The 13,545-nt window shown below is 38.1% G+C and overlaps 1 protein-coding gene across 6 annotated transcripts in view; it reads right to left on the bottom strand.

Moving 5' to 3' along the window:
- The window catches only part of TAFA2 (TAFA chemokine like family member 2), a 177,110-nt gene that overhangs the window by 75,551 nt on the left and 88,014 nt on the right, over positions 1 to 13,545 (bottom strand). For 3 of the 6 annotated variants that reach the window (XR_015285554.1, XR_015285555.1, XR_015285556.1), the window contains exon 1: positions 2,036 to 2,107. The exons of 1 other annotated variant lie outside the window; for it this stretch is intronic. Coding sequence is in view for 1 of the 5 variants with exons in the window: in XM_086884575.1 (XP_086740701.1) it covers positions 2,036 to 2,070 (35 nt within the window). In the remaining 4 variants the exon portion in view is untranslated. Of the gene's footprint in view, positions 1 to 2,035; positions 2,108 to 13,545 lie in introns of those variants that run through there. 2 more of the 6 variants (XR_015285557.1, XM_086884575.1) reach the window with 2 other exon arrangements.

Below are 13,545 nucleotides of genomic sequence, written 5' to 3'. Positions count from 1 at the left end.
TGACATCAAGGAATGGCATTAAGTGATTGCCTAAGACAAGTGCATCTATTTACACGTATTATAAGTTTATGATACAGTCCAGGAAGCACTCATAAACTCATTCATTCATTTTCAATAATCTGAAATATAAATTAAATAAATTTTACTTATTTTTTTTAATAATTTTATTTTTTTTCAAATGAGGAATACAGAACATGTCTGATAGCTATGACTGGAGACTGTAATTTTGGATCAGTATCTCACTGACCACTTGTAAATCTTGGAAAGACTCCAAATACAATTTTTCAAAGTGCTGTAAGGCTTTCGCTGCAAACTGTTGCTTTCAGCAAGCATCAGACAGCCATAATTCCAAGAAATATTGTTCAGCAAATCCATTCTATTTTAAGGAACAGCATCATTTCCCTTATGGTCTCTAAAGTGTATAGTTGCCTCAAAAACAGGTAATAGCTAAATGACTCTTCCCCAATCAAGTGCATAACAATAAAGCCATTCATTAAGAGTGAAAGATTAACTGAGTTTCACAGGACAGCAGCAATAATCACACAACTTCAATATCCACAAAGCATAGAACTGAATTCCTTATTAAAAAAATTCCTTATTTCAAAAAAAAAAAGGAAATAAGAAAAAAAAAAATCAAACCATTCAGTCTTCTCCTGTGGTCAGCTGGACTTTGTAGTTCAATGGAAAATTATTTCTTTGTGTTAATGAACTCAGATGTCTAGGGCAGGAGCATCCTGGCCTGTGATCAGGACTGGTGAGGCCAGCAGGAGCAGGGACGTCATTCTCCCCCTGCACTCGGCACTGGTGAGGCCACACACTGAATTCTGTGTCCAGTTCTGGGCCCTCAGTTTGGGAAGGACCTTGAGACACTTGAGCGTGTCCAGAGGAGGCAACGAGGCTGGTGAGGGATCTGGAACACAAACCCTGTGAGGAATGGCTGAGGGAGCTGGGGTTGTTTAGGCTGAAGAAAAGGAGACTCAGAGGTGACCGTATCACTCTCTACAACTCCCTGAAAGGTGGCTGTGGTCAGGTGGGGATTGGTCTCTTTCTCCAGGCAGCATCTGACAGAACAGAGGACACAGCCTCAAGCTGCACCAAGGCAAATATAGGCTGGATATCAGGAAAAACTTTTTTACAGAAAGAGCAATAAAATACTGGAATGATCTGCCTGGGGAGGTGGTGGAGTCACCATCTCTGGATGTGTTTAAAGAAAGACTGGATGTGGCACTCAGTGCCATGGTTTAGTTGAGGTGTTAGGGCTGGGCTGGACTTGATGACCTTGAAAGTCTCTTCCATCCTAGTGATTCTGTGTGATTCTCTGTGAAGTCAAAACTTATTTCTTCATTAGTGGTATCAAAGCCAGAGTTTGATTTAATGGTTAGAGTTTGAAGGATTCAATGTCATTCACTTGAAGTCCACCAAAGTATAAATATTATCAGCACCCACTGTAATTCTACACTCCCACATTCTCGGATCTCCAAATTCCTGAGCCAGTGGCTGATTACTAGGTTCTCTATCAGTATCCATACATCCACTCCAGGAGCTTAAAGTCTATCTACCTGTACTTTAGCTGCTTCCTAGAGATGGTAGCAATTCTGGACAATGGTAGCACATACTGCTAAGTAGTTTAAGGACACTCCTAGTGGTATCTCACATCATGATGAAATCCATAAATCTCAGACTTTGTATACTGCTAATCATTCCAGATCTAGACTGTTATTGTCAATCATCAGTCTGGGCTTGCCTCCATACATTTTTGTCTTGAATAAATGTCATATAACAAACAGTATTTCAGATACTGTTCTGTGTGCTCCTCTTCCTCATGCTGCCCATGCTCTCCAGCACTCTCCTGTTGCTTCACCCTCTACAAGCAGCTGCCAAAACTACTAGAAAATCTGTTCAATACTGGCAGTAGACATTGTACTTGAAGCACCTGCAGACGAACAAATGCATCACACAGATAGTTTCAGAGCTGCAGCAGCCATTTTTCCATGCTGAATAGATACAAGCAATGTTTGCTAGTAAAAATACATACCTGGAATAGCAAGAAGTCAACGAAAAATGTGTCATTTAGCCCCAAATTGCAGAATTCCTACAGATCCTTGCAGATTTCCAGTTTTGTTAAGCCTCTACCATAATAGGGCATCTGTGGCAGGGTAAAGAGACTGAGATCTGTTATCTTGTTTTCAGTATCCAAATTTATGTAATTATGGAAATTGCATAACCAATTATGAATAATCTATAGAATGAAAACTGTTCACCTAAAAGGCCTGTACAACATCCAACGAATTCATTTAGGGAAATAAATTATTCTAAGTCATAAGTCATTTGCCAAATAAATTATTCACTGTGAATTGTTCCCCCCCTAGTAATCAAGGGCTCATCTGCTGTTCCTCCAAAGACCAAGTCAGCGGAAGAATGCAAATAAATCTGGAAATTGTAATAACCATTGATCCGTCTCTCTGGCATATATAACAATGCAACTTGATACTTCCTATTTCTTTATAAAGTCTATAATAATTCATTTGACAAAGATCAAATCTAGAAAGTGGAAATACTCAAAAGAAGGTAAAAAGCAGAAAGAAAAAGTTCTTCTCTTGCAACAAACAGTAATATTCTGCCTAAGCAGAAACCATTCTAAACAGTTTAGGTGCTTACACTTAGGTTGTGCTACTATAATCCTCTTTGCTCTCTCAGTTATTCACTCATATCACTTACACAGCTTAAATTCTCTAGGTACTATATTGAACAAGTATTTTTTCCTCGAGATTTTCAGTGAAGAAATTTGATATCTGTTTGATTTAATTTCGCTTTCACTTGGAGAGATAATTTAGGAGGCTGCTGCAAGACAAACAAAAGCCAGTGTCTGAAGGTAGTTATTTCATACTTCTCCAAAGAGAAAGATCCCTGGGGCAATAGCATACTTGTTAAAATGATGCTGAATGATTCTCATGAAAACCTACCAGAAATAAAGTAGCATAAATGATTTAAGTATGCATGGTTAAGTAGTGACCTTTCACTGGAGCTGGGGTTTGGATTACGAGGCCTCTTTTGGTTCTTATTTTCAGTTATTCTATACTTAGGTAAGTAGAGACTTCTACCCTACCTGCAATACCTGTACTTCTCATTTCTTGTCTCTGTTCACTGCTACAGTGTCCTTCCCTTCTTTATGTTTCTTACTTTTATAAGCAATACATTTGTCTCCTGACATATCCTCTAGCCTACTCCACTTGGTGATTCCTAACTTTCTGCATTCCTGTCCCTTCTTATCTCCCTAACTATATTTATTCATCACAAGTTCATATTTTGTTTTCCTCTCTACTATCAGAGTATTTGTTATTCCCTAGAAGGGCAAACCACTTCCCACAGCATGCCAACTTATCATCTGGCAAATCTTCTGAAGGCAGTGGGCAGAGAGATGTTATTTGTGAAGCAGTTCATCAAGTCCTGATTCATGTGCCCTCACTAGTGAAAGGAACGCATACCATTCCCTTTTCAGGTCCTCCAGATTCTCTTGCTGATACTCTGGATGCATAGTTTTCCTCACCTTTTCCACTTGTATCCTCTCTGAGGCCCTAAAATCTCATTGCACCCCCTTGTCCTCCTGGCTCTGGCTTGCTGGGGATCAACACCAGCAGAAGGAAGAAAATAAAGGCAAGGATCCTTCACTGGCTCACCTCTCTGAGCAAATCACCACCAGATGTTTCTGAAAGCAATGGGCTCTCTCAGACATGCTCTGTTCTGTGCCTTTTTCCTGAACTCCCTCAATCCATTTCTGAGCCCTTGACCCTTCCCTTTTCTTTCCCTTGGTGGTCACCCATCATCAGTTGATTATTCACTTTATGCTTGCTAATTTAGGATATTAACACAGAAAGGCTCCGGCAGTGTGGTACGGCCATCTCTCCTGACTGATATTCCTCTAGCCCTACTCTTGTGTCCTCAGTGGATTCCTTAGGGTAGATCTCAACAGGAAAATAACTTCCTGGCACACAAAAATAATCATGAGCTCAACTGCTTTGCTTTCCCATTGAGAGGAAAACAAAGGCCAAATTCGCCAAACTCCTGCAACTTGAAAATGTCAACAGAAGATGTTTCGTTTAAAATTCCCATTCCACTGCTAATATTATTATAAAAAAAATCAGAAAAATTTACCATAAAACAAATTTAATAGTTAAAAATTTACTATAAAACAAATTCAGAACAATTGTTACAATTAATAAAATTAAATCTAACATTTGGAAAATGGCAAAGTGAGCTGTTTCCACAACTTTAAAACTTTTTCAAAACTATTTTAAGCCAGGAAACTAATCTAAAAGGATGTCCCACGAGCAGTTTAAATTCAGTTCTGTCAATGTTTTCCAACTAAAAATGGTGTAATCAAAAATTACTTTGATCTACTCTATCTTGTACATTATTGATGCTGTATTGATAAGTAGTTTTTCCTAAGTCATTTTTTCAGCTTGGTTCTAAAACCTTTCTATTAAAACTTTATATTAAAAATGCATTACTACACAATATGGATCTTATATTAAGCTTCTTATTGCATAATTCCACCAAGATCAGGTGATGTTCAGATATTTCAAACATTTTCAAACCTTACCTCTTACTTAAAACTGTGAACTCTACACTTTAAAAAAAAATCTGAGAAACAGTAAAATATTCATTCTTTATGAATATTTCACATCCCAAGTTTGGTGAAAGCTTGACAGGTTAACACTGCTACTTTGGAGAACTGAGACATAAATTAAAATGTAGCTTTATAACTTCTGTTCTTCTGAAAATCAAATCCTTACAAAGGGATCAACTTCAAATACAGACAATTCAGAAAGACAGAACCATTCAATATCACATCTTCAGATTGTAAAATCTTTCAAAGAGAGTCTGGAAAGAATATATAAATTGTGTATATGCCTAAATGTGAACATGTGCCTACGAAAGCACAATAAATAGCAGCAAAAATATTTCTTACTAAGCAAGCAGCAATTCCAACAAACCCTTTCATTGCTGAAATTTCATTTAATTAAAAATAGCATTTTTGCTGAGATAAGGGAATATGGTTGTTGATTTATATCATGAATCCAGGTATTCTCACATTAAGAACTAATTTATCTTTAATTGAAGGGAGTGATTAAAAAATTCACCAACAAAGATATTTACAAAATTATGCAACCTTTCATATAAATAAAATTTTCTTAAGTTCAGTAAAAAATGATAAATATGCAGAGCCACTTGCACACAACTTGATGTGTATTGATAAAACCTTTTTCAAATTAAGTTAATTTCAAACAGTATGAAAGCAATCTGAAGGAAATACAGCTACAGTACATAGATAGATATTGCTGGTTGCTTATGAGTTAATCTGGTCAATTGATCACAAAAAAATTGCACCAGTCTCTACACTAGGTTCAGTGAACACTGAGATGCAAACTTACCATTTTAACTGGGTTTCTCCTTTGCACTGTATGTTGAGTGTTAAAATTAAAGAATGCTATCTACAGGCTAGACATCTGGAACACGAGCAAATAAACCCTGTATCCTCTAGTGCAAATCCACATGACAGCATAACCTGTTTCCTAGAATTGTTGAAAAACGTTAATAAATTAAAAGCCTGCCAAATAAATTTAATCTATTACTTTGTCTTCTGAATGTCAGAACTACAATCGACAAGTGATGAGCTTCCCTTTTATTCAAACCAAAAAGCTCCTGAGCAGACAAATTCTATGTAATAAGAGATAAAGCCACCTCCTTTCCTAGCCTCTTTGTTTTTATCCTGGCCTTTAGAGATAGCAGTGGAGGTTTCATAAGGAAACAGGTGCCAAAGCCTTGTACTTACATTTCCCTGCAGAAAGAGCTGCAGTTGTTCACATTGTCCATAACACCTGTGACACAGCTGCAAGGATCTCCTCAAGTGCCCTACTGATTTCTTTAAGCAGCAAAAACCAGTGCCCACCGTGCTATATTGTTTTCCTTCTTTTATGACAGTGATAAGTGAGGCCTTGCAGCAGGAGGACCATTCACTCTGCACTATTAGATACAGCCCTTATTTGGTGCCTAATGTTCCGTGACCCATAAGCATTAAAGGAACTGCTAAGAAGTATCTGATCAGGTAAAATGAGGCATACAAAAGAACATATTGGAGAACAAAAATGTTTCTTATAATTAATAAAATACAGCACATTCAGGTAACAGCAGAACAAAAGCACAGTCTGAGTTGGAGGCAAATTCTTGCACAGAAAAACTACCGCATTCTTTGGTGGTTTAAAAGCCACGGAGACTCAGCCGCAGGCACGAGAACAACCAGCCTCTGCCAGACATGCTGTTTGACCTGAGTGTTGCAACACTGATAAAGGATACAAGAAAAAAATCACATCATGTTTTATATTAGTCCATTAGTGTCTGGTTTCCTCTGGATTGTCAGTAATCCTCTGAGAAATAGACTTTCACAAGACCGGCCACAGGGTTAATCCCTCAGGAATGCATTGGTCTGGCAGGCTAGCAGAATAGGACAAGCCAGAAGCAGTAGCAATACTAGGTCAAAGCCATACTTGGTGGTCTGCACAAAAATATGGGATATACAAGGACAGTTTCCCTCTTCATCTTCCTTTGTTCACTTTTTTTCCACCAGCAAAGGAAAGGTTATTTTAGTCAGGAAAGGCTGGAAGCGACATCAGGAGTCAGGAGGTCTCTAGTGCAGCCATCTGCTCTAGTAGGGTCACCCTTGAGCTCAGACCAGGCTGCTCAGGACTTTATCTTACTGGGTCTTATAAACCCACAAGAACAGAGAACACAACTGTCCTGAACAGTCTTATGATAAAAAAAAATAAAAAGGTTTTCCTTCTGTTCAGTCTGTACCCCTCTTTCAGCTTACACCCATTATTTCTCACTCTCCCAAAGAACATGTCTCCATTGCCTCATTAACCTCAACATAAGCATAAATAAACTGTAGTTAGGACCCCAGGAGGCAGTAGATCCTTCAGACTCCCTTTGCAAGGCAAATGCTCAAATCTTGAGTCCTCTGCTGTACACACTCCAGTCTGGATCTTTCTTTTGGGGGACCAAAACTGAGCTCAGTGAGACAAAGTCTAATGAGTGCTGAGTAAGGGAGGATGATCCCTTCTTTCTGTCTACCACTGTGCCTCTATTTGTGCAGCCCAGAAGCCCACTGGGAATCCTTGGAGCCAGGGCACACGGCTGCCCATGCCCAGCTGCCCACCAGAGCCTCAAAGAGCTGGAAAAATCCCACAGCCCAGGCTGCTGCAGGGGATTTCCCTCCTAGGGCCAGTGATGGCATTTCTTCTCCTTGAATAAAGTGTCCAAACACTTTACTGAAATGGATAACTGAGACTACCAGCAAGAGAAGGACCTGAAGCTCTTACAATAAGTGTCTGTCCAACAAATCCACTCATTTTCAGCCTGGGCAGCAGGAGCAGCCACTGTGCCTGTCAGAGTACCACTGGCCCTGCTGCCATCACAGCAGCAGCTGCCACAGAATCAGGTCCAATTGCCATCCCTATGCCTGCTGGCCCAGGAAACCGAAGATGACTACAGACAGCAACTCAAAGTCTTGCTTAAGGATATCAAATGAAGTGGCAGTCACAGTCTCAATGAGCAAAGTCCAATGAGCTGCTCAGGGAAAAAGCAATCATCTTGTTAGCCCTTAATCTGACAAAAGCAGCACAGAGCCCATCCTGAGAGCTGAACATGATTAACAGTTATTCCAAGGTACCCCTGTGTAATCAGAAAATGCTCTGACAACAACTCCAGAAGGAGATTAAGGTCTTTTCTCTGCCTGAAAAATAGGTAAGTCTCCCTTCAATAAGCTCAGTAAAGAAAACACCTGTTTTGCAAACAGGCAAGAGCTAGCCGTGCTCATGCAGCCAGAAGCTGTGGTTGGAGTTGCTCTAGTGGTAAATCTCCTAACTTGCCCTATGAAGAAATGAACATTTTGATTCAGATCAAGTGTTACACCCTTCACATACACACACAGAACAGCTCATGTCTGCTCAGCAAGCAGATGATAGGCACCAGAACCCTTCTGACTTTATTTAGCCATAGGACTGCAGCTCTGAACGTCCACTGCTCCCTCCCAGCACGTTCCAGGGCAGCCCAGACTGTGAGTGGCAGTAAGGAGCCAACTGCACAAGGGTGGCAGCAGCACTGAGCCCAAGGAGCTGCCTCCCACCTCTGCACACCAGGGCCCTGGGGACCTTACCCAGCCCAGCTGCCTCTGAAACACAGCTTACAGCAGCTCCAGATGCCTGGCCAAATTTATTTTGTTGCTGCAGCAACCATTTTCTGTGGCCCCACTTGGCCTTGCCACCTCCTCCATTGCCTCTAAAAAGGGATTTCTTGGTAGGGGAGAATGGGAAGAGAAAACCTCCTATAGAAAAGGAAATCTGGGGAGGGGTAATTCATTTAGATCTGTACAAACTATACAGCCAAAAAGATCCTAAAGACATTTCTCAATGAAAGCTCAACCGCTTGAGCATTGCACATTGAACCTGGAAGAAACCAGAAAGGAAAAGAAAACCAAGGGCAACACAAAACATAGCACATTTACCCTTGAGCTTTTTTTTCCCCCAAAAGATAATGTGATGTACTTTATCACTGCATTATTCCAAAAGAATTAGTATCTTTTCTTTCTCTATATTGTTGTACCAGCTGACAAAGCTAGTAACAGATTTCAGTAGAAAAATTTTGCATAAGTTTTACTCACTGAAGGTTTAAACTATACTGCATAACTCCCTACAACTGCAGTAATCATTTAATGCCTTTTATTTAATGATACCAACAAACCAGCCCATGCTAAAAGCTGGCTTTCATAAAAATGAGGCAATTTGTGGACTTGGCAAATCAAAAAGATGAAGAAAAAGTACGCAAATGAGGTAATAAACAAATACTTCAAAGAACCAATCATCAATTTAGTAGCTTACATAATAAAAAGAGATGGTGACACAGATATAGTGTAGCTGTGTCTAGAAGATTTTATTTAATTGGTAGAATGAATCAAATAGAGAAATGACTGTAGAAAATACAGGATTTTGGAAGTTTAGGGAGAAGGTGTCCTTATTGGTTTAAAGCAAAATACTGTTGCTCTTCTGCTTCCATTCGACTGACAAAATGTCAACAATGTGTACTGAAAGTCTGTTAAGTCCTAAATACATAACTAATTCACCTTGCACTCAGCAAATGCTCACTATTCTTCTTCATAGTGTAAGAATTCCTCTCCACAGACAGGAATGCAAGACGCTCATATAAAATTTCAAGTTAGACCTATCAAAACTCGGCATTTTCCAATTTTTTCCCTCGATTTTGCCTTCTTGCCTGACGAAATTGATGTGCCCTGAACGGAAATAACATATTGAAGATCCCTTCTAATGCAAAATATTCTGTGATTCTATGAATTAAATCGTTGTTTTATCTTCTTCTTCCAAGGGATCTCACACTGAGTCTGACCAATTTTCCACTAACAGTGAAGGAGGCTGTGCAGTTATATGGCTGCAGTCTGGCATGTATTTTACCAGCAAGTATTAAGGAAGGACTAGAGTAGCCATGATTAAAATAAAATAAAATAAAATAAAATAAAATAAAATAAAATAAAATAAAATAAAATAAAATAAAATAAAATAAAATAAAATAAAATAAAATAAAATAAAATAAAATAAAATAAAATATTTTTTTAAAAAAATATTAGCCTTTAATTATCTATTCTGGGTTTGTTAGATGAAGCTTTAGGAATCCAAAGTCAAGGAGTCTCCTCTCCAATTTAATGTATTTCAATGGATCTTCCTAATTCTAGACTAATTCTTGTCCCTGGAAGATGTGTTAGTCATTCCTAATCCCTCAGATACAAGATCTGAACTATGTTCTCCCATGGAGACATTTCCTTTTGGATATCCTCAAGCTGCACTTCCTGAGTGCTTCCTACTTGTAGCACTGGGCTTTAAGGATCATTATCCTTTTGTTCAGGAATGTCCTGGCATTTGAAATCACCTGTTGCACTGTTTAACCATACTTCTGGGGGAAAAAACACAACAAAATAAAATCTCCTATCTAACCTCAAATTTCTGCCAGTCTTGTTCATCCACAGCAAATCCAGAATAAAGTTTTAATATTCCTTCCACTAAGTTATGAACTAGCTGGTACAGGACTCACACACTTGTTCAGCGGGCAGGTACTATTCTTGTACTTAATATCATGTTTGGCTAATTAGGAGCAGAACTTTCCCCATACATCAGCATGAATTGCTTCTATTCAGTGAACATTCTATTCTGCATCAGTCTGTAGTGCAGCAGATATAAAAATAGAAATGTGACTCATGCATGCAGCTTTTCAGTGTTTCTTCACTGAAATCACTCACATGATAATCAACCATTTCAGATGACTGTGAGTCTGAGATTGCTAGACCCCAAGTCTTTGAGGAATAGAAGTTTTCTAAACAGTAGAAATCCTTTTCTATGGCTTTTTTAAGGCAGTGCTGAAGTTTTTCTGTTCTTGAAGTCTTTTTCATTACTGATTAAATGGGTATTTGCCATGATGACAGCAGCATCCGACTGCCAAGGATAAGACAAACAAAGTGCCTTAACAAAGATTACTCACCAGGGATATGAGGAAAGTTTTCATGTATGCTTAACCCTTGTCTCTTTATTGAAACGTGAAAGGCCATAATCAGTACAAAACAAGAGGGTAATTTTGTGATCTCGATCTGTCCATTATGAATTTAAGCTTTTCATTTCACATAGGCCAAACGAAAGCTCTCAGGTGATAACTACACTCAGACAGTGCTAACCTAGCCTGGGACATAAATCAATGTCCTAGAGGTGAAACACTTCAAATCCTGTTAGTGTGTTACTAAACAATCTATTCTCCCACCTTAAGGACCCTGGGGAGTTGTATAAACCAAGGCAATAACACAACCTAGACTGAAGAACACATTTTCACCCATCTTTTACTATCCTGTACTGCTCAGCTTATTAAGATTGTCTGCACGTGTCAATACAGAAATAAATATTTGGCCATTCAACTGCAAAAAGAGTTCACAAAAGTTAATGGCAGCTATAAAAACCTCATTGCTTTATTTAGACTGAGTCTGTCCTTACCATGAGCTCTGGAATGTGACAGCTATACGTGCTGTACACAGGATAAAAAATGCGCTGTACAGAACTGCAGCTCTGTGAAACTTCACAGGAAAGTTGTTTGGGGTTCTTTTGCTGACAACTCCAGAAGCAAAAACCCAACTAATTCACTAATTCACCTTGAATAAATCAAAATATTTGACACAAATATCTGCTTCAATTTGTAATTTTTAAATACTATTTCGATTCAAAATCCTTCTTAGGTTTAAAACATTCAAAATCGAAGTATTTCTTTTTGATTCAAAACACAATAGTTTCTAATTTTTAGTTAAAACACACATCTACCAACATATTTCATATTTTCAGTCCTGGACAATCAAGAACACACCTCATGCAAACATTCCCTATTTTCTGCATAGTACAAATTGGGCAACTCGTCTTTATTTATTTGTTAAAAACCTTCTGCTTTGATAAGCTCAAGGAACCACAGCCATCCAATCAAATGCAGGGAACACTGAATAATTTGTATGCCTTGTAAAAAAAATTCAAGTTACTCTTTCTCTTTATAATCTGTGTATAACCTTTTAAAATATTATTACCCGTTAATTTTTTTTAACATAAATGTTAAAATACTGCAAAATAATTCCAGAACTAGAACGTCATATGAAATTGAACGTGTCTCTGCTATGCAGTAAGGCACTTTTACTTATCAATATAAATAATAATTGCAGATTGCACTTCAGATAATTTGCATTTTCAAACCTCAGCCGTGGCAATAGACACTCGTGTGGTGCTGGTAGGGGTGGTCATGCAAGAGCTCAGAATTAACTAATGGCCTTTCCAGCTTCCTGTTTGTTCCTCTCTGGTTCTTTAGGTCATGGCAAAAGCAAATTGCTCTGCAGGATGATGGAAACTGCAGCCACGGCACCTCCCTCTCACCCAGGACCCCCAGCAAGCCCCAGTTTAACACATGTGGTGGTGCCACTGGGTTTGCAGGAGCTGCACTTTTCAATTTTGCTCCACAACTTTTAATACTGCTTGGAGAGATATCAGCATTCTCAAAGCAGTTAATCAAAATTTACATATAAATAAATGGCTTTTATACATAAATAACTCCCTTGAATATTTAGGAGATATTTATTAGGATAATGTCCTGGAAGACATTAAGATAGATAGGACAGGATAGGATACATATTAGCATAAATTGATACAATTTTAAAAGGGAGGATGAAGAAGCCCTGGAGAAAACAAGTGAATTTCAGTGGTATCTCAGTATGCTTGTGAAAATGATACTACTGTTATCACATTACCCTTATATTGTGAATACAGAAATATATTTTTAACAACAAATGGCTTTTTCTTGATCAATTTTAAGTGATACAAATACTTTTAACAACAGAATGTAGACATAACAAAAGAACTAAAAAATGCCTGGTTTTAGATATGAAGCTCAGAATCTCTTACTTCACTTAGAATTTTGTCACAAGCTAGGCAATTTCCACACTTTTTTTCCCCAGATTAATACCACCCAAATGTTTTAAAACAACAGCAAAAAAAAAAAAAACCAAAGTTGTACTACCCTGGATTTTGTTTTCCAAACAGTTTTTTGAGAGCCAGCCATTTAAAACCCATATTAAGCAGCACAGAAGACGGGGACTTGGGAAAATTACATGAAAGTATTATTAGGTAAGTATGCTTCTGAAATAATCTCATCCCTGATGTTATCTTTTCTAAATCATACATGCTCATTTTATAAACTGTTTCCAGCATAATGCTATTTCAAGTGCATTAACTAAGTATATCATGAAAATTCTAATTGTGTTTTTCATATTTGTCACTGTGGCGCTGTATACTGCTGTCAGTTGTCTCCTCCCAGCTGGGGAGCTTTTTCTTGTCACTGTTTTAGTCAAACAAAAATATTTGAGGACCAAAAGATGGAGAGATCTTTGGAGGGTATCTTTTCAAGCCATTTGTGGCACTGTGTTCCTCTCCATCAGAGCATTTGCGTGTTCCATGAGCGTGACAGCTCCAGAGATGGATCAAGCAGCAAACTCTAGTGCATTCTTGTGCGTGGCATTATGAAAACGGCTAATAGAAGTTGTCTTTTGTTTTTCAAGTGTGGAAAAGCTAAGTCAGCATTAACTTAATTTCTTCCTGTACATGGGAGGAAAGAGAAAAAGCAGCAAAAGGGCAACTAAATCTAGCCCTCATTATTTTGGGATCACATTTTGGGACCAATCTCCTCTGGCACTGAGTAGCTGAACTCTGCTGAATGAATTAATTTAAAAGTACTTTTTGTTAGATAAGTATGAAAAATTTTAATGCTGCAGCAAAATAGAATCACAGAAAAAGGTTTTATACACCTAAATAAGAACTGAGATATTAACCTTAATCCATATTCACAGATTTTCAAACATCTATATATACATATATACGTATGTATATATGCCTGTATATGTCTATACATATA

Source organism: Cyanistes caeruleus, chromosome 4, assembly GCF_971803275.1.
Source record: "Cyanistes caeruleus chromosome 4, bCyaCae1.hap1.1, whole genome shotgun sequence".
NCBI lineage: Eukaryota > Metazoa > Chordata > Aves > Passeriformes > Paridae > Cyanistes > Cyanistes caeruleus.
The sequence above is the reverse complement of the archived record's forward strand: the minus strand, read 5'-3'. Positions and strand labels throughout refer to the sequence as shown.